The sequence below is a fragment of the Diadema antillarum genome, unplaced genomic scaffold (assembly GCF_040938485.1).
Source record: "Diadema antillarum isolate AM-2024a unplaced genomic scaffold, OU_Dant_1.0 seq00000819_RagTag, whole genome shotgun sequence".
NCBI lineage: Eukaryota > Metazoa > Echinodermata > Echinoidea > Diadematoida > Diadematidae > Diadema > Diadema antillarum.
The window spans coordinates 1,685,727-1,712,149 of NW_027271696.1; the positions used below are offsets into that span (position 1 = coordinate 1,685,727).

At 37.8% G+C, this 26,423-nt stretch overlaps 1 protein-coding gene across 3 annotated transcripts in view; it reads left to right on the forward strand.

Moving 5' to 3' along the window:
* Positions 1 to 4,844: 4,844 nt before the first annotated feature.
* The window catches only part of LOC139739807 (inositol polyphosphate-5-phosphatase A-like), a 72,229-nt gene continuing 50,650 nt past the window's right edge, over positions 4,845 to 26,423 (forward strand). For all 3 annotated transcript variants that reach the window (XR_011711530.1, XM_071650401.1, XM_071650400.1), the window contains exons 1-4: positions 4,845 to 4,981; positions 9,778 to 10,489; positions 15,506 to 15,547; positions 17,973 to 18,073. Coding sequence is in view for 2 of the 3 variants with exons in the window: in XM_071650401.1 (XP_071506502.1) it covers positions 10,424 to 10,489; positions 15,506 to 15,547; positions 17,973 to 18,073 (209 nt within the window). In the remaining variant the exon portion in view is untranslated. The remainder of the gene's footprint in view (positions 4,982 to 9,777; positions 10,490 to 15,505; positions 15,548 to 17,972; positions 18,074 to 26,423) is intronic.

The window sequence follows — 26,423 nt, forward strand, 5'->3', positions numbered from 1 at the left end:
ATAATCACTGACATGTCATGAGGAGCATATCTAACAATATTTAAACGAATAGCATCAATACACTATAAAGAGACGTCTCTTAAGAATCATTAATACAAAAGGATTCCCAGATAAGCATGTCACGTCTGACGAACGCAAACTGAAATCTTTTACACGCATAACGGCCTCTTCTCAAGATACCCTGTATACGTCTCGTGACAGACGTAGGCCCTACATCTGCTTATATCGAAACTTTAGACAAACATTGTATCATGAGTAATAAAATTTTGATTTTTTTTTCCTTTATCGTCGACGCACTTTGTTGCTGCACTTTGATTCTTATCAGGTGTTTGATGTTCTGATGGTTATAGACCGTTTGTTTTGTCATACAGATTTTGATTCAATCCAGCTATCGCTCTATAAGTGAAGGGCCTATTCACGCCATGTTCAACCCTTGTTTATCATCACGATTGTTATTATTATCATTACGGGGGAAAATATGATAATAATAACAATATTAATGATAATAATTGTAATAATAATTATAATAACAATATTAATAATGATTATGATAATAATAATAATGATGATAATAATAATTCATTATCATTATTATTATTATTATTATTATTATTATTATTATTATTATTATTATTATTATTATTATTATTATCATCATCATCATCATCATCATCATAATTAGTATTTTCATTATCATTTTTATTGTTAACCTGATCTATATTACTATCATCATCGTCAATAATCTTAATCGTGATCATCATGTGATTGTGTTATTATCAGCAGCAGCATCGTCATGTCCATTATCCCTCACATACAGACTGCTACCTTAGATTCAATGAAGTTTATTATACATTACTAAGATACAATACTCAAAAAGAGCTTTCACGTCGTTGATAAACATTTTGATGTGGGATTCGTCACATGCTCCTCGTCAAGTGCGCTGAGTTCGCAGGTCGTAAACATTGACAGGCGCCATCTGACATGTTCCTCCGCATGGGCCCGATTCGGTGACACGATATCAGTTGCGACTGCGACAATATTGCTCCAGTCTTATTAATTTCTCCAGTCTTATTTTCTCCGTGGACTTAGGGTTAGGGTTATAGGGTTGTGATATAGGGTTTTAGGTTTATACGGTATATTTAAGGGTTATGTTAGTGGGGACTGGGGAGAATTTATATTTGGCTTATAGCGTGTAGATATTTCTTATAGGAGCAACTGTCGCCGGAGCATAGTCACAGAACCGCCTGATTAACAAGCTCACCTATTGCTATTATATCAGTTGTACAAAATTTTAATGACCGAGGAGGTGTATACCTCCTTGATATGACATCGCGTACGAACCTGTTTGCCTTTCTTCAGATCAATAGAGGAAGCCTACATCATACAATAGATAAGGTGCAATATTTTCCTGTACTCTCTTTCAATTTCAATTAAATATTTCCATTCAACAACAAAAGATATTACATTATACAAAGTATATTGACAAGTGTTGTTTGTAAAAAGCAAGTCATGAAAATAATATGACACATGAATTAATGAATGTTTCATTTTGTTTTTCGTTTCGCTTTATTTAATTTCCAACACAATATTTGAACGCACATAGTAGAACAATGAAAAACAAATTACGAACAATAATACAACTTTGTAATTTCAAGACGAGTACAGGAAAAAAAATGGTTGGAAAAGGAGGAGACTGCTAAAACGCAAACCTTGTAGTCTGCAGTCCCCTCATGAAAAAAAAAAACTGAAGTTACAAAACTGATAAAACGAGGCAAAGAAAGTAAGGTAAGACAGAGACGAAGTACACACATACAAACCCAGAGACACATTAACAATGTATAATGAGAGAAACAATGAATCATTTTACAAGAATGACAAAAAGGAAATATCAAAGCGATGCCTTTGAGGACAGAAACCAGTAATCGGCACAAAAAAAAAAATACTTGCCCTAGATATGCCCTTTATACTCTATGCTCTTAGGACCAATACATCTGATAACATCATTAACATTTTGTCACGAAAGGTAAACAGAAGAATTGTGGATTATTCATCGTAACTCATTTTAAGTGGACTCGAGAAACTCATTTTCAAGTAACTCTTGAAAGTGGTTTGGATGAGTTACTCAAATGGGGTGTTATTGTAAGCAAGAATTCTGAACATAGGTTGATGGCCACATTTATCCCGCAGGATATAATAGAAAATAAAAGTGAAGGCGCTGTTTGTTTGTCTTTTTACGTTGGTTTCACCTTCGTAAGAAAATAAAAAATGTGCAGAAACGAGGTGTAATGTGGTTATGCGTGTATGAGTGAGCGTGCATGCGTCAATGATGTGCGTGCGTATGACTATGTGTGGGTATTTGTGTGTGTATGTGTGTGTGTGTGTATGTGTGTGTGTGTGTGTGTGTGTGTGTGTGTGTGTGTGTGTGTGTGTGTGTGTGTGTGTGTGTGTGTGTGTGTGTGTGTGTGTGTGTGTGTGACTGGAATATCTGGATGAAAACAAAGAAATGTTTTGAAATGAATTAGGACTTTACATTTTGTTAATATGGGATAATGTTGTTTTCGAAACAAGGGCATCAAGCGTTTTTTTTCCAATATTATCATTATTATCATTACCACTGTAGAGGTAGGCTACATGTTATGATGAGCAGTTACGTTTCATCATATTTTATGTACTTATATAAGTCGAACTGGTAAACTGGTCCACATGGTCCTTCAAGAATGAAGGTGGTTTCGGCATGGTGTATACTAAATTGTGTACATTAACTTTGTATCCAGAAGGTATTGTTGATTTCAATGATTTGAATGAAATCAATAAGGATCAGTGCACGGAATAATACACCAGCAAAAAGAAAAGCATGTGTGTGGGAGGGGGTTTAATTTTGTGTGCTTGTAAGCGAGCACGTGTGTATTGGGGTTTAGGTGTTTGTGTGTGGAGTGTTTTTCTTTGGGTAGTTATAGTAAAGTAGTAGTATATAGGCCTATGTGATTACGAAGTATAGGTCAGCTATATAGGGAGAATTGTTTTGGGGATGGGTTTTACTTTAGATATAAATGTACTTCCATTTTTTCGGTAATTGCTGTACTATTGTATTTTCTATTTGTTATAGTGAAATATGATGATTATTTCAGTTATTTTTACAAAAATGATTTTCTTTTTATGTTATACAGTACAAAGTGAATTGAGGTTTCTTGTATTATTTGATTGGGAGTGATATTTTTTTTTTTTTTTTTTGGGGGGGGGGGTGGTTTTATATTGTACTTGTGGTCACGTGCATGAAATCGGTGACAGTATACTGACGTCCACAGGTGCATGGGTAGATCTGATACATCCCTTTGAATCACGCATGTTTTGATTTTTCTTATACCACAATGCGGTCTCTTGTCAAAAAAGAAAGAAAGAAAGAAAGAAAGAAAGAAAGAAAGAAAGAAAGGAAGAAAGAAAGAAAAAGTTGTCAGAGACACCTTACATATCCAACGGTTCGTCTCTGAGACATCGTATATGGGCTAATGATTCCCCACGAGAATCCTGATCCTACACGGTATCAGGTTGGTTAAGCAATGACCTTATACCCTACACCGATATGAACCAGTGGAAGGGATGTAGCCTATATTATTGGTGGAGATGAGGATTGAGCTTCTAACTTTTTGCGAGATACAAAGAAACCACACGAAACTTTACAGACCATATATACCGTTCTAAGAGGAATTCAAAGTTTGTTTGATGAAGATTGGTTTTAAAATGGCTGAGATATAAAAAACAAAACAAATTGAAACAGAGCGATCCTAATAGCGAAGGTGGGTCCCCCACCCTTATATATAGGATCGCTTTGTTTTCTATAAATTATCTCAACCATTTCACGACCAATTTTCCTCAAATAAGAGTTGAATTCCTCTGGGAATTACATGTTCTTTCATATTACATTATATAAGGTTTCTCATTATCTCATCAAAAAAGTTAGAAACCTGAAACCAGGTCTCAACTGAACTTTACCATCCCTGTAATAAATGTCAAAAGATTATTGAATGAAACGCTTCAATTCAATCCACATAATTATAAAAGAATAGCTAAATTGATTATCCATGATTGATTAATGAATGGATCCGGGCTAGACTAACATCGTGAACTGATTGTTTTCAAGATAAACGAAGCAGATTAGGCCTAAGCAGAACTCTCAGCTATATGCATTATACAAAACAAACAAACAATCAAACTCGTAGAAACAACAAAACGGACGTGTGAAGGCATGCACTATACCCCGTATTGTGATAGGGCTATACGCTAAATGGTGGGTGCATGAGCACCCAGTCGTCATGCAGAGTGCACATTTTGTGTATACAGTGAATTATTGACTAATTTCCCTTGTATCCAAATTTGGCATTGTCATTATATCAGACACCTTCCGAAAATGAACCTTATATTTTCTTTCAAACAAAAAGAAAGCAAAGCAAAACAAGTTGATGCGATGAATTGACAATTAATATAAAAGGAGCACTTAATTGGTTAAATAAACAGTCACCGTGGACATGACATGACATGATTTAGCTGACGAATGCAGTGCCTGGTTTTCATCCCGAGATAACTGTTGCTGGTATACAATAATTTGTGCCATCATGCTATATTTGACCATCAAATAAGATAACCATCTAGAAATACTTAGTGCCAGATGAATGTTTACGAAAGGAGGCGAAGGTGTGTGAGTGGGTAAAGCCATTGGGCGATTTTCCTCGACCTTTGCGCGATTCGATGGTTGTTTATTGGCTTGACGACACAGCGTTGAAAGCGAGGATACCGGCGACATCAAAACACGTACAATAAATAGGCTTCATTTCGTGTGTACGCTCGGTCGAGTGAGCACGGTATGTCATTGTCGAGGAATTGAGGTGCAGCAAGAGGAACAGTTTACAATCTGGCAGTCCGTCTCTCATTCAACACCGTACCGTTTGACGTCATACAAGCTCTGATTGACAACAAAACTAATAAGGTAAGGCAATTTGGGCCTTCGAAATGGGCGAGTATCACGCTCGCTGGGTACTACAGTATAAGGAGGGTTGCATACGTAGATGTTGTGTGGGGTCTTCCAAGTTGGGAGTGTTCCTACCTCTTGTGTGGATGGATTACCGGGCTCTTGGCGTCAGTGTAGTCCGGAGCTGTTGGCCAGTGTTGCCGTGAGGGTACCGTAGTATTTCTTGCCTGCTTTAAACCGACAATCGAGTGGCGTTGTACTAGTATTTGCATGAAAACATCGTTTTGGATTATGTCGGACTGAGTAATGATGTAAGTAAATGACGTGTATAGATGTGGGGTTTTATCCATAGATGTGTGTGTGTGTTTCTTCACCTCCACTGCTGAACCAGCTCACTCATTTCCCTGATTATCAAAATGAAGCGTTTTACTTTTTTGTGTGTCGTACGTGGGCAGCCTACTTGGTATGTAGGCCGTATGCCAAATGCTTCACCTGTGAGCTGGCACTGGTTGGAGCTATGGAGTGTGAACTGTGAGAGTGAAGTGATAAATTTAAAGAGTCTTTGCAAGTAAATTATTTCCATTCAGTACGCTAAGGTGACACCTCCTCCCTGGTTAGATACAGAGTGAATGTGACTGAATGACGATCATAGGACACTGTGTCACTGGAAAAAGCCTGGATAATGAAGCTTTGTTGCATATCTGTAAAAGCTCTCGCAGACCTTGATGATAAAATTGATGACTAGGGCTGAGGAAGGTAGAGTCTAGTGAATGTGCCTGTATGTTTTGACATCATTTTTGTTGAAATTGAAAAATGCTGATCTCAAGGTGTGCCACTATAAACCTACAGTAAATTATATAGGGCCTACCTATTCCATCAGACACCGAGAGGATATTTGGAGTAAATAGAGATATTTCACTTCAGTAATATAGAATGGATGATGTAGAAACCGGCTCATTCCTGCAACTACATATGATGCAATATTTGTTAATGTTACCCTGGGGTACCAAATGAAAATTCGCTATTTTGTTGAATTACCGATATCTTTTTTTTAGCACTATACAATGTACCTTGGCTTGGGCTACCCAAAAAATGTGTAAAAATGATTTTTTTTTTGTATTTACACATTGTATGCACAAAAAAATGATTTCTTCCCTTAAATTCTTGTTAATAGTGATTATTCGACAATTGATGCATGCAAATAATAACTTTTTTTTTTCACATTTACAGTGCACGTGCTCTGTTGAAATCTTCACTGTCTGGGCCTATTGTCTATTAGGCCTATTTATTACAGTGCATAGAGTACAGGAACCACTAATGGGAATGAGTGATAATGACAATGGTGTGAGTTCTGGGATTATCTAATTATTGTGTAATAAATCATTGCACTGGTAAAAAAATGATAAATTCTGGAATAGTTACTCAGTGAAATTTGTATTATCGTTGTGATTGAGTTTTAAAACACAAATTGACATGGAAGGAAAATCGGCATTGGGATCATTATCGCCATGCCGATATGCCGGCGCCGATGATGAAAAAAATAGTCGCCATGACAACATTGCACAATTGTATGATAATGGCCATGAGATGGCGCTACACAACGCTGTACCCAAGGTTACGATGGTGCCTCGGGGTGTGGCGTGCGGAATCATATGTAAAGGATCCCGGAGTAAATTTTGACAGGAAGTTAAGTTTTACTCATCATGTGGACAATATACTCGATAGATCTCTACTGTGCAGCAAGTTGTAAGAGTGGAATAATCTACCATATATTTTCTACCTTTGAATCTTGATGAGAAAGGATTCACTCGACTGTACAAGTCTCAATTCTAAGGCCGATATTAGAATACTGTTCTCCTGTGTGGCATCCATATTGGAAGAAGAATGTTGTTAAAGTAGAAAAAATACAGCGTTGAGCTACCAAACTGATACATTTTTGTACAATGTGTCCACTCCAACCTCTGAGTTACGAAGCAAGAGTAAAGCACTTAGAGTTGCCTTCACTTGTATCAATAGATGCCATGGAGCTGATATGATACAGAATTTTAAGATTGTAAATGATGGGATTGACAATTAACTACTCCTGGGTTCTCTGAGTTCGCTTCTGAAGGAAGGGCACGCAGACACAAATTTAAGATATTGAAGAAACATAACTTGAGAGTGAGACAGTGCTCCAACAGAGAGTGATGAGTGGAATAAGTTACCATCATATTTTTTTTTGTAGTTGAGAGCCCAGGAGTGAACAATTTTAAGTCTAGTTTAGAGAGATTCTGGTGTCAGAACAAGAACAAATAACCCCAAAGAGATTTTTCCTGTCTGTGCAGTACATTTTCTGCACAGTGCCTACCAACGAGTTATTCAATTCATTTTATGACAACACCAAGGGGCATATTGTTAGTTTGATTTGACTGTACACCCACTTCCAAGGTATGATATCCACAGTACAAGCAGTATGTGATACCAAAAAGGAACAGATACAGGCATTTTCTGTCTCTGTAGACCCCTATTCGTTTTGACATTTTCTCTTTTTCTTCAAATTAATCTACTGTTCCTATTTTTCAATGAATTTGAGAAAATGAAGGAATCATCTTATTCGGGATATTTGGCAAAATTTTTACACATCAGGCACACCTCAGCTACAGAAGCATACCTGGGATTGTGTATGTTTTAACTTTGGCTTGCAGTGCAAACAAAGTCATATATATTATGAACAAGCAAACTGATATTGAACACTTAAAGGCAAAGATAAATTGTGTTGGGATCTTGGGGATATTATTTCTTGTTCAAATGGTCAAAACTACCGCTGTATACAGCTCTTCTTGATTTATGTCATTGTTAGAACATGTTTGTCTTGCATTTTCAAAAGAGTGAGATGTCTGGAAACAATATGCAGCTGGGGATAGACTTGGTTTATATGCATTTAGTTGCTCTAGCTGGTGTATGACCCATAATTCTTTATTGTGTAATATCCTGTGTCTGACTGTACAGTACTGTAAATTAACACAAGAGTTGCAAGTAAAGAATCATTCCCTGTGCCTGAAACTATACCCGAGTTTTGTACCTCAGACAAAGTTTAAATGGAATTCAAAGCATTCATGTGTCATCCCATTTAAAGAAATTATTGAGGAGGAAAACATGGTATACATTTTCTATGCATATTCAACACATTTTTACATTGGTTGTTTATATCCCTAACTCACATTTTAGAACTATTTTGAAGCATTAAAGCTGGATTTTTGTTTCATCTGCAAATAGTAAATAATGCCTATGAGCGAAAACCACAAAATCACTCATAGATGCCAAGCCTCATCTGCCATTGACTACAGTGGGATTGTACATGTAGTTTCATTATCATTTACATTATGATCTCTTTTTGTGTGATTTGATTTTCCTGTTTCTCCCAGTTCCATAATATTGTACAAATGGAACTTTGATGCAGTCTATTGTTTTATTGTAGATGATATGCATGGAATTTTTATTGATCAAATGTGAGAAAATGTACGCTTTCCCCCATTTATTTTCTGTAAACAGTAAAGGGAATGTTTGTTTGTTTTTTCTTTAGTCTGAAGGAAAACAACAACTCGAGATGATGATTAGTTACTAGTACTTCTCGGAATCCACAGAGCTGATATATCAAGTTTCGTTGTTTATGTGGTCACATGAATCAGGCATACAATGCAGTCGGAATGGTGCACATTAATAAGTGTGAATGCCTTCATTTTGCTTCTTACTCCAAGAAAAAAAAAACAACACCTGGCAAACAAACAAGGGAAAATGTAAAATGAGATGTACTAAACAAGGAGCATGGAATTGGAAAGTATAGGGCATATGGTTTGTGTGTGATAGTATTATCAATTGTTTTTTTTTTAGAAGGAGAAAGGAAGAAGAAAGTAGAACAGCATTGAAGTTTCACATTCATGCTGTAGCTCTAGTACCATGTGTTTGGGCTCATTCAGAGATTTATGGGGGCAGACCACTTTCTGTCAGGTAGTACATACAATGTATGATGTTAGGGGGAATCCCTATCTGATGGGACAGGAGGTCCGACAGACCGAATCAAAAGGAGCCTGTAGTTTGAAGTGTTCAATAAACCAAAGATTTCATTCAGTTTCATAGTGAAATACTTAACTTAAATTTGTGACAAACAAACACAAACACACACACACACACACACATACACACACACACACAATCCTGCTTTCATGCTGTTGGACCTTCTATGGGGCTGTAACCATGATGTCACATTTTATTTTTGCTAGAATGCATTGTGAAGATTTCTCATCCTCATGGCAACTGCAATGAATATGGAATCTAACTTTAATATTTAACAATTACAGTGTATATGAAATGTGACAATAGTACATTTCTATATCTAGTCAATTGTGGGCATGATTCAAAGATTCCATTGTATCCAAGTATAGTGTGGTAAGGGGGCTTTTACAATTGAAGGGGTCGGTGCAATATAGTGCTAACCCACACAATAGTCATTTGGAGATGATGGCTGTCGAATGTTTGGAAAGTCCATACATTGTACATTAATAAAACATGAATGCATGCATTTTTAACCATCTTATTGATTGAATTCAAATATGATATCTTCACAGAGGTTAGAGTGAAGGATAAGGATTATGAAAATGCATAAGGGCATAACTCAAATTTGACAAAAGAGTGGGTTAGCACTATATTGCACCGACCCCTTCAATTATGAATCCTGAATTCTGTGAATTTGCTGTCATTGTTGTTTGTTTTGGTTTTCATTTCCCCAACCATTGTCCTTGTCGTTCATGGTATTGTTCCTTTTCTCTCTTTCATAGAAATGAAGCCACGTTTGTAAAGTGACAGCTCTCTCTGAGTGATCATCATCATCCTCCCGTTAATGACCTATGCTTGATGAATCCAATTATCCGATGTTTCCTGGAGTAACTTTCTGGGGAAACGTGCACGTCGTAATTGGCTACTCGATTCCTGAACTTGCATGCTGTCGTTTCCGTCAGGCGACACATGCATTGGATGTTTTGACAGGACACATGTACTTTCTCACCATGACTTCCCCAGAAATTCTGGATGTTTAAGTCTAGTGTAGCAGCCTAAATTGCATCAAATACTCACTCTGATTGGTTTGTCTGATTTTGCGCAACGTCCAAGTGGGACCACGAGAATATGAAACTGTCCAGAGTCATGAATAGATGTAGGACTGCCACGTAATAGACTGCAGATTTGTGCGACAATCGGTCCTTGGATTTATAGGAGGGCAAGCAGACATCTAAGAGTGTCGGTTGTCATACCTCGAGTGGCCCACCGTTACTTAGACAGATACAGGTAGGGAAGGCGAGGGAGGTACATTATTTAAGTAGGTAGCCTGCTAACAAGCCGAGGAAGAGAAGTCCTTGGCCAGAAGACAGCCGGCAAAGACTTGTGCAGTGCGTTTGGTGAGCGTCTGTGCCCCGTACACCGACAATCATGGAGACTGAGTGCGAACCAGGTGTGCTTCTCATCTCAGCCAACGTGGGCTCGATATTTGAAGAGGTAAGATCTCGAGCGACTTTGCTCAGCTCATGTTAATGATATCATCCCCAACCCCCCCCCCCCCTCCCCCACTGCAACATGCAAAGATTGTTTACACCAGAAAGCTTTAACATCAGATGGCAACTGCCATGGGGGTTGTGATAATTGCATCAGAGCTGACATCACAAAACATCTTTTATGCAGAGAATCCTTTGTCTCACTTTGTTGTTGTTATTTTTGCTTTTTCATTCAGGTGGCCTTCCTGTGTGGTGAGGAATACGTAAGAGGTACTGTGGATTGAATACCACATTCGAATGTTCAGCTGTTTACAATAGGAATACAACTTGTGCATACACAGGCCTATAATGTACAAATTACATCACAATCTAATGGGGCAACATAACCAGTTGGCCTGATGGAATATCTCACATTCAATAAAATCGAATACTGTAAAACCAGAAATTCTTGCATGCATGAAACTTAAGCGAATTTCAAGACAAGCCAAGATTCGCAATAAGTAAACTGCATGTGAAAGGTATTGTTATTGTTTTTTCTTCACAATGTATCAAATGCCACTGGCAATTTGTAAAAGTTTCGTGCTGCAAATATTTCTGGCTTTACAGTAAACCATGTAGATATACAATGTATCTACATATTGTGTCACCACTCCATGTTCGTTTATGCTTGGATTTGTATCTGTGAAATCTTAATAGTCACAGTCTCATGAGAAAGTCCTCTTTTTTGTCAAAGGTCTTCTTCTTCTTCCTCAGCCTGATATTTCCTGCTGTTCATGACATTTATTAAATGTCAACTTGTGGAATTTTACATTTTCAGTAATGCACTGGTATGTAGCAAACATCAAAAGTGAGTTGCATTCAACCCACCTCAGCCCTGGTAACGTTTTGCTTAATGACTAACAACCGAAGAGTGTACTCCCCATGCTTTTTTTCCCTCCCTACTACATTGTAGCTACTAGATATTATTATTGAACCCAGTTGTACGTGTTCATCATTTCGTGACAGCCTTGTAGCTATTCTAGGTCTGAGCAAATTACTGCGACTTCCCCCAAACAGGATTCGAGAAAAGGTCACCGTGGAAGTGCAGGAACTGAGATTGTGTAATCGTGGCGGGGTCCAGAGCCTCGCAGATTAACCTCCAAATATCAAAGTTGAAGGGTGGCCAGTTGTGGATCCGTGAGGGGTTTCCTAGCCTACAGTGCTCTGAGGAGCAAGAATTAATTACTGATGATGTTGTTGTTTGTTTGTCTCTACCTCCAATCAACATACCGTTCTCTCTTGCAAAGGTGATGAGAGTTTACAAGTTTCATGGAGGGACAACATCATTCAGTTCATTTGACATACAGTTGTATGTCCCCCCAAAAAAATTACAATCAGATTCTCGCATTGATAACACCCAATATGATTAAACTGTCTAAATGCTACAATGTACTCCAGGGTCTTAAAATATGACATCTTAGCTCTATTTTGCAGAAAACCCCATTCAATTCGGTTTAGCAGTCACAGAGAAATGTGGATTGTTGTAAAGCATGTCATGAGTCTGATTCTGCCAAGTGGAGCACTACGATGCTCTTATGTGTGAATACAATAGACAGAACTTGGAAGGAAGAGACTCCTGACAACCTCAACAAAATTCCTCATTTCTCTTTGACCACGGAAGCAAATCGAATGGGGTTTTCTGTAAGATGTGGGCAATGAGTTATAGTTTCATGCCATGAATTTTTATTTAGATTGATTAACTATTTTTAAAGATATAATTGTGGAGGGTACAGTTGTAATTTTTTTTGGGACATACGGTACTGTTAAAATTTTCTGATAACCGATGTCCTCTTATAGCACTCCAAAAATAGATGTTTCCTTTGATTTAAATGCATGTCGAGTGTCTTGAGGTAGAGTTAATATTGAAGCAGTAATGTCATGGTGATAAGAGTTGATTAATGCTCTTCCTCTCGTAGAAGTAGGTTAAGAGACTTCACCAGCTTGTCCGCAAAGGCCGAAAGTTACATGCATGTTTTCGTTGTCATAGCATGCTGGCAAGCGGCAAATCACTTGGTCGGCTCTAATAAAGAGATGTGCTGTCGAATCCCTCATTTGATTCATGTCCTAGGAAGTTGAGATTGAGAGATTAACTTACCCAGACATGAAATGATGGATTACCTCTTGATTGACTAGTGCCATAAGGTTTTGGTTTATTGTCAAACAGGATGCTGCAAAAATGTCTTTCCTCCTTTGATTGATTTTGAATGTTAGACAAACAGGTGATATTCAAAGGTTAAAAAAAGAATGCATGATTTGCCAGAAAAGTATGCATGAAATGTCATCGGTCTTGAAGTACATTGTCAGTTGCTTAGAGCAACCTTTAGCTAATATGACCAAGATATCTTTGTTTGGAATATATGTTACTTGCTTTGGAATGAAAAGGTTTGATTTTATCAATTGTTTGTTAATGCATCTAATATTCAGTTATTCAACCATTCTCACTTCATTGTTTTAGATGTCTCCAGGGAGCTTTGGACTAGCTTCCTGTCATTATTTCTCTTTCTTTTAAACACTTCTACTTCCAAATCTTAGGCTTTGAATAGAATATGATAAAATCTTTATGTTTGAAGCAGTGCCTGACATTAAAATGAAACTGAGGATAACCAGGATCTGTATGCCGTTAAAGGTCTCTCATTCCTCATCTCACAATGTGCCATCTTTGAAACGAATAAACTTTGAAATTTCGTGAGAGATTGGGGCGAGGTTTATTCAACTCGATGCTCTCACTATCCTCCCCCCCCCCCAAGTCTGCTTGTCGATCAAGGGCATCACTACTGTGGTATTCTCTGCAACATTATGTCACAATTATAGTAGCATTATATATTGTGCAAATTTTTTTATCATAATCTTCATTACAATTGCTGTGTCTTCTTTATGTTTATATACTGGATCTCAATCTATCTGTTATTCCTAATTCCTCTCCCTTTCTTCCTCACCCCTTCCCCCCCTCTCCTCCCCACCCCCTCTTCTCCCTCCCTCATCATTCCTATCCTTTCTCTATGCTGTTTCGCTGAGTCTAATAGCCTCACACAAAATTACTAAAACTATATATACAGTATTAGTGGTCTGCTTTGTATATCTGTTAATGTTACTTTGTAATAGTGACTTGAGATCGAAGCGCACACAATTGTGAATAATAATATGAGGTGATTTGCTAGGGCTTGAGGCACCTTTTTAAAGAATGAATTCATCATGAATGCAAGAAGTCTTGCTGATTATGATTATCGTCCTGTTTGGAGAACAATTGAGCCAGAGAAGAGGGATAATGCAACAGCATCCACTCACCGAAAGTGAGATTGGTACAAAACATGGCACTAGTGTAATGTAATGTACTGTATTCTAAACGTGGCACTGTAGAAGTGGGTACACCGGGCATCAGTTGGCTCCTGATTCCCTTCAATCCACATGTAACTCACTCTATATGCACATGATGAACTGCCTGGTTAAACAAACACAAACAGTTGATGACAGTGTATATGGAGTAAACATCTCAGAAGATTACGGGTATACATCCTATCTTTCTGAATTCTGTCTCTTAGTCAATCTCATCTGATAACAGGTTATTGTTATTCTCAGAACTGAATGACTCTGACGTATTTGCTCGTTCGTCCCTGTGTATGTAATGATAGTTACGTTCACACGATGTTTACAATTTTCGAGGTTTTAAATTTCATGATTAGCTGTAGAAGTGCATCCAAGTGATCTCCCACCTACAACATTGTAATTTTGAAGATCAAATTTTTAAAGTCCAGGGCCCTGTTGCATAAAACCCTTACCGCTGGACTTACCGCTCCTTTCTAGCGGTAAGTCTTCAAATTAGCGGTAAATCTTATAATCCTTGATGCTGATTGGCTGTGACGCCTAATTTTGACGGTAGTTACCATTGAAATTCAACGGCAAGTTTTATGCAACAGGCCCCTGGAGTCTCAGTTGATACTACAATTTGACTGAAAGAAATGCATGTAGATATATGTACACTTAGCGCTAATGATGAACCCGTCAATTTGCAATGATATAGTAGTGTACAACATACTGGAGGTTGACCTTGAAGTTGAGGGGAATTCATAGAGTTCACAGAGAGGTCACACTACAATGTAACTTATGAGTTGATTATCATGTCCACAAAATGCTACAGCTGTAATCTATGAGTGGGACTCCCTGTTGCTCACAGATAGAGCATATGAACCCTTAGAAGCCTTGTGGTTCCAAGTATCAACTAATCTTTAAGACTTTGTAATTTTGAGTGCGTCTTGATGAAGCTAGTTAAACTACAAACTAGTCATCAAAGGCTGAAACTTCGAGCTAATCTTTTATGTTAAGGTGCGTCGTGTAAACATAACTGCTGTGATACCCACTGGACTCTGACTAGCGAGCTACAAGATACCCTAATCCCCATCCTTAACAGTCCCTCCCATCAAAGTCTTTTCTTGTTTTGTCCACTTTGTCCATTCAAATGAAGAGCTTGCCATAGCTGTTTGAAGATCATACACACTACAGTAATGGTGCCTTTCAGAGGTGTCTTCAGAATATGAACACAGTACTTACAGATCCAATTCATATTCAAGCTCAGGTCCTCAAGTAAATGCAACTTTCCATTCTTCTGATACCATGTGGTCGCTCCCTTGTAGTCAGCTCCTTCTGTGGGATTTCAATAAATTAGTTTGCTCTTTTGATGTTGTGAACTTCTTCAACATATAGTGCCTGCAACTTCTCTGATGTGAAACATGCTTATACTGTTAAAATGTGTAGTTTTTTTGCCACATGGGCTTGTATGTATGGGCTGTTTAAACCATCTATTCTAGTAAGTACAGTGTACAAAAATTGTATGATGTACTTGAAGTATGGATATTTGCAAGACTCAGTTCTCTCGAACTGTGATACTTTGTCACTGGTTGTCAGGGTTACTTAGTCGCTGAATAAAAAGATAGATATCATGAACTGATTTTTATATTGATTATTACATTCTTCTTCTTCTTTTCAGCCTGTTCAGATGATGTCTGTGTGGCTTGAAAAGTTCTATGAGGTGAGTGTCCAACTCCTTGTATCAAAAGATTTCAAAAGATAAATTTGTCATCAATAATCCATGAAGAGCATGAATACACATTAACACTGTCATATGCCATAGTGGCATATATTTACAATTTGTTCATTGGTAGTGAAAAAAGTCACTTCCATATTTTGTTTATAGTGTACACATGTGTATGTTCCCAGGCAGCTACCTCTGTATTTAGGGAAAAAAAAAATTGGAACTGAAAATCCATTCTGAAGTTTGTGTCTGTGTTTTTAAACCTACTGTTCTTTTCCTGTTTTTGTTATTGCTGTTCCCAGTGTAAATGTCAGCTCACTGCTCACCAGTGAAATTCTGACTTCTATTCGCATTAGATTCTCATTTCATTTCATTCATATTCTGTTCCTTTTTCAAGATGCTTTGTGCTACTTAAAGGCACACCATATTTGATGGCAAACAACTCAGTAGAGTGTTGCTTATTGAGATTTATCTGGCAGCATCCACTGTAGATCTAAAACACACACACACACACACACACACACACACAAAACAAACAAAAACAAAGAACAAATAATTTCAAATTGCATGTTTGTCCAAATATGCAATTTGGCTATCTGTTTGTGAAAAATGATTTACTATTATCCTGGTGATCCAAGTGTCACACCATAAGTTTGCTATACCCTTGGTATACAGCTGTTCAGTTCATGAATACCTGCAGGCTGCGTACCATACAAGCTTGTTTGCGTACTACACATACATGTTGCATGTTCAGAGACAGTTCCGGTTCTCTCTAGATAATCGTTTTCAAGAGTAGGTACAGAGATTTAAATGGTGTGTGGGCCTGTAGTAGTGGAATAACATTTTGTGTGGGTGGATAAATTAAGTGCATGCTTTGATTTGTGCTCTACTTCGTTCACTTCACTGACAAATGCGGCAAGTATCCAACAAAGTCATTCAGGAAATATGTGCCATTCAAGTACCTGGTATGTGTTTACACACTCGAAGGTTTCATGCAAGAATAGTTACAGTAGTTGTTCATCATAATGCCGACCGATGCTTCAATAAGGGGAATTTACCCCCGCACACATTCCGTGAATGCAGGGAGGCAGTGGCAATAACTGGTGGAAATGTGAACAACATTCTGAAAGAAAAAGTCACTTCAGAAGGAATCTTCCGTAACATACAGATGGCTTGATCAAAATCACAGCCCAGCTGCAGTATAAGCAAAGTCTTATTGAGTATCAGAGGGAGTTGAAAAAGTCATTACAGCAGTTAATTAATGTCAGTACATTATCATACACGACTGCATCGTCACTGGCCTTGATTATTAAAACTTTAAAGAATTCCTCATTTATGATTTACCAGATACCGATATTGACCTATTTGGTTTTAAAACACTGTTACATGTATCGGCCATAACTTGGGGGGTGGCATTCGAAGGTCTATATTACAGATGACCAGAAAACATAATTTGTTTATTGCATATATGTGTATTTCTAGTGAAGGAATCAGTTTTGCATGTTGTGTGTGTTTAGAATACATTGTACCTCTAAAGGAATGTTCTTGATATATTGATCTAGCAGTTAGTAACTTTGATACAGAAGTCTAAATGATGAGAAGGCCTCTGCTTCCTCAAACTGGGTGCAATTGTCCTCGAGATATTAATTTTTGTTTCTCCTGCCTTAATGAGTTATAAATCTTCCGTGATGCACCATTTATTTCTCCTGTAACAATCACAACAGTGCCAAAGTGTTTGACCCACATCAGCAGGCCAGTACATGTGCATGTATACACGTGCACACACAAACACCTACAAAGGCTAGCCACTTTTCCATGTGATTTGAGCATTCCAACTTAAAGGGCTCTGTCAAAACATCTACCATGATACTCTTTATTGTCCAACCAGAAATGAAACATGAGCAAGTTATGCATTGATATCTCGGAGAGGAGAAATTTGTTATTATTTACAGTTAATAAATCACTGCCAGTTAATTCATTCAGCAATTGTAGCATTCAACAAAGTTCTAACAAACCGCTGCAGTGCTGCTTTTTCAACCATGGGATATCCCGTATGTGGACCGATATGGATCAATTCTTTACAATATCTCTTTTTGATTGGCTGTGACCGTTCATATAGCTATTCAGGATGCTTCAGCCCACATGCCCACTTACCATGGGCCAACTGAAACTCACTTTCATGCAAGTAAGATGGATGGGTATTCTTGCCCAAATGCCCGTAAGGGCAAGTGGGAGATATACCATTAACTGTATATTTTTGTCATGCCCTGCTGTTTTCATTAAACTTTCTTCCACATTTATGGAGTTCAAACATTTGTCTATAATAATGCTGATGTTTTCCCCAAGTTGCATCTGTATGGCTGCAGAGATTGTACCGTTTGAGACTTCGAATCTTTTCTATGTTTTTTTGCCTGCAATTCAGACAATACAGAGACTCCAGCCACAGTTCGTTGCGCTTCATTGTCAAGAGCTGGGAGGGAAGAATTTCGAAGTCAGCATGCAGCACGTCGACAAGTTTATCCAGTGAGTGTGGTTGAAACCAGCTTTCCTCTGTTCTACTAAATATCATATATTTTGTAAACTTATTTCCTCATTACAAGCGTTTGTATTTTGCCCGCATACCGTACATGTTAAAGCCAGAACTGTGTAAAAGGTAAAACATAGTTTCCATACGCCTGCAGACACTTGATTTTTTGCTCTAGAATAGACGTGTGTAAAGAACGTGTAAAATAACACTGAGAACGTATCCTATCACCATTGCTACGTATCAGTATTCGACAAATTAGGCCATAGCAGCATCAACTGTTGATTGTAGCGATCTTCCCAGCAAGAGTGAATCACATGTGTCGTGTTCGGGGAATACAATTGCTGGGGCACGATCGATTATCACATACTGTAACATTCTGGCTACCCAATACTGAATAGGGATGGCTCTTCCATGATAAAAGCTGTATACTGTTGCACTGATTAAAACAATTTTTTTTTTTTTCTCAAAGTACTCCAAAACAACTAATTGTCCTGGGCAAATCGCGTTAGCCAGACAAGTTTCTAGATATACCCTTTTGATATAATGCAAGCAAATTCTGTGTAGTGGAATTTTGATCCCTTCTGAGAATTATGGTATGTTTTACCTTTTAAAGACAGGTGAAATGTCTTATGATTGTGAATGCTAAGGAGCATAGAGGAAGCTGCTCCAGTATTGAACCCTAGACCTAATGACCGAAATGTCTCCTCTACTTACCACTATGTATTTTGCATCAGATTGCGATAGTGGCATTATATTGTGCCTAAGGTGGGGAATACCGTTTCCTCCATAGTTGGTAATGACTGCTTTATATCATTTGTTTTTTGGTTCTTAAAAGTGTAGGGCAAGACCGAAGATGAATTTATATTATAATAATAATGATAATGATAATTGTTAATTCGTTAATTTTGCGAGGAGCCAAGTTTGGTGAAAGTGAAATGCGTGGAAAGTGTTTGTCTAAACAACGCCTTGAATGTCGGTGGTAATTTGCAAAAATTTCACGTTGCGAAAAAGACCATTGGCTTCAATTCGCGAATGTTACATGCCGCGAATGGTTTTGGTAAACCCACTCTCCTCCACTGTAGATGTATTATATATCTGTGTGTGAGTGCTAATGCATGTTAAATGGTGTCTACAATTGCATTATATGTTTGATTGACGAGTCATAGCATTAGTGACACAGCCATCATATTAAACATTGTGTGCAATTTAGTGATCAGAGGGGAGACTCGTTTGTGTGTCTGTATGCTACTAAAGTACCGGTAACTCTAGATACGTTCAGAAAACAAGTTTCAAAATCTCAATTACAAATGAGCTTGAAACCCCTTTGCGGTGTGCAATTGGACACATCCAGATGATGGTTATGCTTTCATTCTGGCCAAATCATATATATCAATTTGAAAATAGATGAAAGTGGTTCAGTAACATTGAATGCTGTCATTCACATCCACCAAGTATTTCAGTCTCCATGAGGAAAGTTGTGCCTATGCTAGAATGAAAGAGCACAGGCTAGTGTTTGCAGAGGGGAGTATTTATATACAGAGAGGGAGGGAGAGAGTTTGTTTGTGTGTGTGAGAGAGAGAGAGAGTGGCAAGAGTTGCTAAGCAACAGGTTGCTATGCAACAGAAAGTCATCTTCATGGAGTGTGTTTGAAAAGGGAATGCTTTTCAAATTGAGAAAGCAAAAAGGGATCGGAGAAATTCAATAAACATTGATGAGGAGCACTTGGGGGAAAAAAGTGAGTAATGGCATTTTCTGCTGCAGGCATTTCATTATGACAAAGCTTGTTTCAAATGCAGATGAGAAGTGCATATTTGTTTATTTTTTTTCTCTCTCTCTGAGATCATTGTGCTGATGCAACAGCATCCCTGTCCAGTAAATTGATTGAACTAATGTAATTACTCTAATTAGATGTTATAAACTCAAACTCAATTATGGCTGTGTTTAAATCAAGACAGAATTATTGACTGTGTGTTTTCAAAGATGCCATTCCAATTTCATTGTGCTCAATGAATAAATAACCATGCAGTGCTGAGTGTACATTGGAGTATGTTGATGAATTTTTTCTAATCAACATTGGGACAACAGCTCATGGTATATCAACCATTGATGGTTGATGCAGCACTGAATGGAATTTGTGTGGGCATAATAGATAGATGAATACATTTATTTATTTGTCATGTTATAAAATGTGCACAAAAAATACCTCCAGACTCTTCCATACACGAATGAACAATAAGTACAGGCTAACATGAAAATACAATATGTTAAACAATGATGCAATGGAAACACACCATTATGAACACGTATTGCTCATAATTATTCCAGAAATCATTACAATCCATTAAAAATCTATTACAAACATGCAAATGTATATTCTACTGAATACAGTTATCTGCTTCTAGGATACTTAAAAAAATACAATGTACATATCCTTGTCATCGAAAAGATTTATATTACCAGAAACCCTGTTGCTCCACCCCCCCCCAAAAAAAAAGAATGACATCAGCCTTCTTGTTCATGTTGTTTTTGTGGTACAACGACAGTAGCTTATTTATTGTGGACTCTTTCTAGCATTAGATTAAAAAAATTAGAATTTGTCTGTTCTAGTCTGGAAGAGGGTGTAATATGAAATGCTCGTGGTAAAAGAACCTTTGTAGTATGTGCAATAGTTTATTATCCTTTGTCCATGGTCAAGATGAATGGGCTTCATCAAAGCTACAACTGAACATTTAATAAAATAAGGACCATTTATGGCAGATTTGCATGAGAAGTAGAGGCTTCCGGTTTACTGGGAGCAGCAGTTGCACTACTCCACTTCTCAAATTACTCTCAATTGATCGATTCTAAAAGTCAAAAGCGATACTTTAAGAATGTGATGTGACATCCTGTCCACAGCAGTCCCAAATTTGAGCTGCTTTTAACAGTTTAAAGGGTTATTTCATCCTAACATTATCATAACGTTGTTTAGAAATGGAAAAATCAGAGAAGTATATTAGTATATACACTCGTTTGGAAACTGCTCTTTCTTTCCTACTTTTTAGCCTAATCATTCCTATCTTTCAATCAGAAAGGTTGGGAGATCTGCTTCCTTTTTTTTTTTGCCATTCTGATTTTTTTTTCCATTTTTTTTTCTCACTAATCTACTAGTGTACTTCCCTGATTATATTGAACAAATCTACTTTTGCATTAACCACACTTCTTCACATATATATATCAAAATGTGTTCCGTAAAATCTGTAGTGAAGATATTGCATGTATTTTATGATTCTATGGATGGTCTTTGGAATACAGTAATAGTGACTATCAGAGAACCAAATTCATAGCAATTCTTGTGAGAGGGGTTGCATATCACCGCTATTACATCTGTCCATGTTGAAATAATTCCCATTTTGTTGTGATTCCCCACATCCTTTGAAACAACATCCCTGGTTTTAAAAAAAAGTCAATTTCTCTCTTATAAATTAGTTTGTGTGTGTTTGTGTGTGTGTGTGTGTGTGTGTTTGAGCTTGTGTGTTCGGGGGGGGGGGGGGATGGTGGTGGTGGTCAATATGAAGGACCATCTATCTATTGGTGGTCAATTAGTGAAAAGCTGGAGGCATATGATGTCAACATCTAGGGAGCTGACGAGGGAGGCATTGTATGTATTGACAGTCACTGGATCCAAACAGGTGATGGGAGGGCGGGAGGAGGAGGATGAGGAGGAGGAGGAGGAGGAGGAGATGAAGATGGAGGGATGCCAATTAGCTGCCAGGAGCCATCCATCCATCACAGCTATGCTTAAATTATGTAGATTTCATCTCCATGAAAAAGAGGCGACTCTTTGACAAACAGAGGAAGAGGAGGCATCTCATGAGAGAAAGAGAGTATAGAGATAGAGACAGCAGTTTAGATTGGAGTATATATTTCATATATTCGTGTTTGTATGCATGGACATGTGCATAGAAATGTGTGTGCATGCTTGCAGAGTGGAAGATATATCCTATCACATGACTAGGCTAAAAGGTATTCTGCACACTTTATGGCAAGTAGCAAGGCTATTGACCGCATCAATAACAGTCCGTAATATCTGTGTTTTTGGATATCTGTCGTAAAATTCAGAATTCTTTATAAACAGAAGTAAGACCCGAGAAATGAAACCAAGAAAACAAAGGGGATAATGTTATGCCAGATATATTAAAATTTGTAATTGAATTGGGTCTGTTGTAAACCTGATACGAACATTTGTATCAAGTTTCATTGATGCTCATTTTATCTCCAGCCTGTGATTCTTTGTATTGCCCTTGTACAAAGTAGGTAAACCTGAATAGATTATCTGCATCCAAACTTTGCAGCTACAGTTGTACAGATAAGACCATCAAGACTGTTTTCACATTACTGTAGAATGTGTGCATGACTTTTATGAGTGCTCATTTTATGTTGACGTAATGCTTCTTGCGATACTCCTGTAGTGCACGCGCTCGATCGGAGTGAGTGGTGATGTGACAGCCTGGTTCAATGTTATCATTTTTAATGTTCATTTTTACCTGCATCCATGATTAGTTAGAAGAGGTATTGAACTCACAACTCTCCTCTGCTATGCATGCACAGGAATCCAACAAGTGTCTTAAATCAGGGGAAGTTTATTCACCACAGCGCTTTTCAAACACAGCCAAGTGGTGACCAAGAAAGTGATAGTTGTAATGATTTCAGCAACTCTTACTCATCTTTTGAACAAGTTTTCACTTTCAATTTAATAACTGAAGGATGGATATCATTTAACTCATTAGATTCTCTTTCTACATTGTACATTTTCTGATGTGGGGTCACAACGTGTGCACACAAAACGTAAAGTATTAGCAGCATTTGTAGGAGAGTTACAGATCATGACACCATGGAATGCTTTATTCACTCACCATGAGGACCAATATAATTCATGCCATGAGTGGATTAAAGGAAACCAAAACCCAAAGAGAAATGTGGATTGAGTGAAAGCAGCAGCATTAATAGAATTCATCAGTGAAAGTGTGAGGAAAATCGGACAATTGATGCAAAAGTTATGAATTTTTAAAGTTTTCATGTTGGAACCGCTGGATGAGTTGACTACTTAAGTTTATGACATGTGTGTGGGCAACAATTATAAAGAAAATATAAAGAAAATTGAACATGCTTTCACTTTGCTAGCATAATGAAAGAGCGCTTGACTAACCGCTTTCAGAAAGCAGGGGGTGGGGATAATTACTACCCTTATTTCATGTCAGTATCAAGTTAATGGAATGTGTAATTTTTGTGAAAAATGAATTTTTTGTGGAACTCCCTTTATATTTTCTTTATAGTGCTGTCCACAATGACGTCATAACCTCTAGTAATCTCCTCATCCGGCGGCTCCAACACCAAAACTTTAAACATTCATAACTTTTGCATCGATCGTCCGATTTTCCTCAAACTTTCACTAAAGTGTTTTATCAATGTCGCTGCTTTCACTCAATCCACATTTCTCTTTGGGTGTGCGTTTCCTTTAGTAAAGGAGTAACCTGTGGTATACACTGTAGTGTCTTTGTGTTCCAAGTTTTTAAGAAGACTCGGGCTGTTGAAATCTCTCCTAGTAGCATGCTTTGTGTGTGTTTTTTTTCTATCAATGCAGAGGCCATTTAGATAAGACAAACTATTGATAGTACCAATGCATATTTGATGGGGCATACTCTTTCACATTATAATGACAGATTTTGATGATAGAATTGTATAAATTATGTATAATTATATTGTGTATTTATGGTAGAATTGTTTGACGTCGTAGTTGGTGCTTCATCACTGTAATCACTTCCCCTTTTCCCAGTTTAGACAACTTCACTTTTCAGTAATGAGAGATGAGTGTTATTGCTTCCTCTAATGATACCATGGAGTGGGTTGGGTATCAAGTAGTGTGTTGTTGATGGCCTTATGTGCAATAGTTTTCCAGGTAATTTGCTTTGATGCATGATCATATGACGAACAGAATTTCCAGCCTTTAGCCGATGAAGTAATCATAATTACTCTTTGATACAAATGCCTCGTAAGTGTACTCTGGTGCCACAATTCTCTGATGCAGATTTTGTATGTACACTGTATATCATCAATATGTATACATGTCATTTTTAATTCATGGACTGACCAAAAAACAGCCATCCGGCAGAACCCAGTGCTGTGATGAAATAAAATGACATGACATGAAATGAAATATGTGACGACATCTACTATTCATCAATATATGAAAAGATAATGTACATACATTGTACATTTATAGGTTCCTTGACAAAGGCCTACATTGTGTGGCCAAAAATTAGAAAAATGAAATGTCTCCACAGTATGATTCATGTACACATAGGCATCTATATTTAGGCATGTATTTTGTGTGCAGCATGTGAGCCTTGTAATCACATACAGTAGTTCAAATTTGAGCCTACCCTAGCAATGTTGAGTGACTTATCATGCTGTTCTTTCTGAAGAGGCACATCTACATTTTTCCCTCAGGCAGGACATAAACTGGAGGTTCTGCGTGCATGCGCGTGAAAACGAAAGTGACCCAAGTCTTGCTGCACAAAAGATCCCACCTCGTTTCTCATCGGCGGAGAGCAGGGTGCTAAAAGCTGATTTGACCTGTCCCCCACACACTTTCATAGCAAAATGGCTGAATAACATCCCCTCCCTTGTGACTGCTCCCCCCCCCCCCAGTCGACTTTCAATAGTCAGCAAATGTTGTCAACCATTCTTACCATACCACAAGTTCACAAGCTGACATGGTGCATGAATACCAGTACATTGTAGGTGCAAGGATTGCATTCAGGAGCCAAGCAACAAGTCAACCCAAGAGATTGTACCTGTTTTCATGTACTGTAAACATCAGTGATATTGGGTCGTAGGCATTGACCCTTTTTAGTAATTTCACCTCCTGGTCATGACTATTATTCCAAAGGTTCGTTAATCTGAAACTGAAATGAGGTTCATTATTTCGAAGATGAAATAGGTTCATTATTTCAAAGGTTTTTTTGCTAAATTCTGAAATACACAAATTCCCTGTACCTAGATATTTGTTAATCTGAAAATAAGGGTTTGTTAATCGGAACATTTTGGGCCCTTTTTCCCCCAAGGTTGGTTATTCCAAAGATCTGTTAATCTGAAAAGGAAGTGAGGTTTATATGAAATGTTGATTTGAAAATGAAACAAGGTTTGTTATTCCAAAGGCTTGTTCATCTGAGGACAAGAAGAAGGTGCGCACTAATGTACCTTCAAAATTTAGAACCTTATTTCATTTTCGGATTGACAAACTATATTTTATGTTTTGATTTATAAGCCTTCAAAATAACAAACCCTCAAAATAATGAACTGTAACCTGCACCTCCTCTCCTGAGGCTATGCGTGTCAGTACTAGCTTGTGTGTGTGAAAGCTTCCGTTTTCTTGCCTCATTCATGTTGAAGTCATTGCACCATCTTTCTCCAATTATAGTGTGAAATTCTACTGCATCCAGAAGTGGATGGAGCTTTACACCATATAAAGAAAAAACAAACAAACACAACTCCGCCCCCCCCCCCCCACCGCCCATTCTTAGGACAGTGCCAAAACCCTAGCAGTCAAGTCATCATTAAAATCCACAATTGCCTGATGCTCAATCCTGATGAGTTAATTTAGAAGGTGCCAAAAAAATCACTTTTGCTTTCTCTGCAGTTGCCAAGTGTATTAAAGTTATAAGTGGGCTGAGTAATTACTACATAGCTAATCATTAACGCGCTAAGATGCAGAAGCCAACGGAGATTATAATACGTCTGTCTGTGTGGGCGTATGGTAAAATTTCACACCTCAGTTACATATACATTACATCCCCTATATCGTATTTAGTAGCAGATCAAGGACGATGTCGAAAATGCTTCATGGCTGTATCAATCACATTGAATAACATCAGCTCTACCACCATTGTGGTACAGTGTGAGGTAGCATTGCCTGCAACAGACAGTTTGGTGATCGATTTTGTCTCCCGCATTGTGACAAATAAAAGCAAACACCTCTCAATTTACTCTCCAGTGCCAATTGCCAAGGTTTTTCATATCATATTCAATAACCTTGACATTTTACATGTATGGTGTCTATTTCCTATTCATATTTATCTCACCGCGAACAAGGGGGAGCTCTCGGCCGAGGCACTGTAATATTGATAATGAGCAGCTCACTTTTGAGTGTTTCATAGAGGCCACTGAGCTATTGATCGCGATTGATTGCCTTTTACAGCTGAAACATTTCATAGTGTTACCATGGATACCACAGAGCAGAACTGGCTAGTCTGTGGCATCCAGTCTGTGGAATTTGATATACACCCAAATGCCATATTCATATATCTA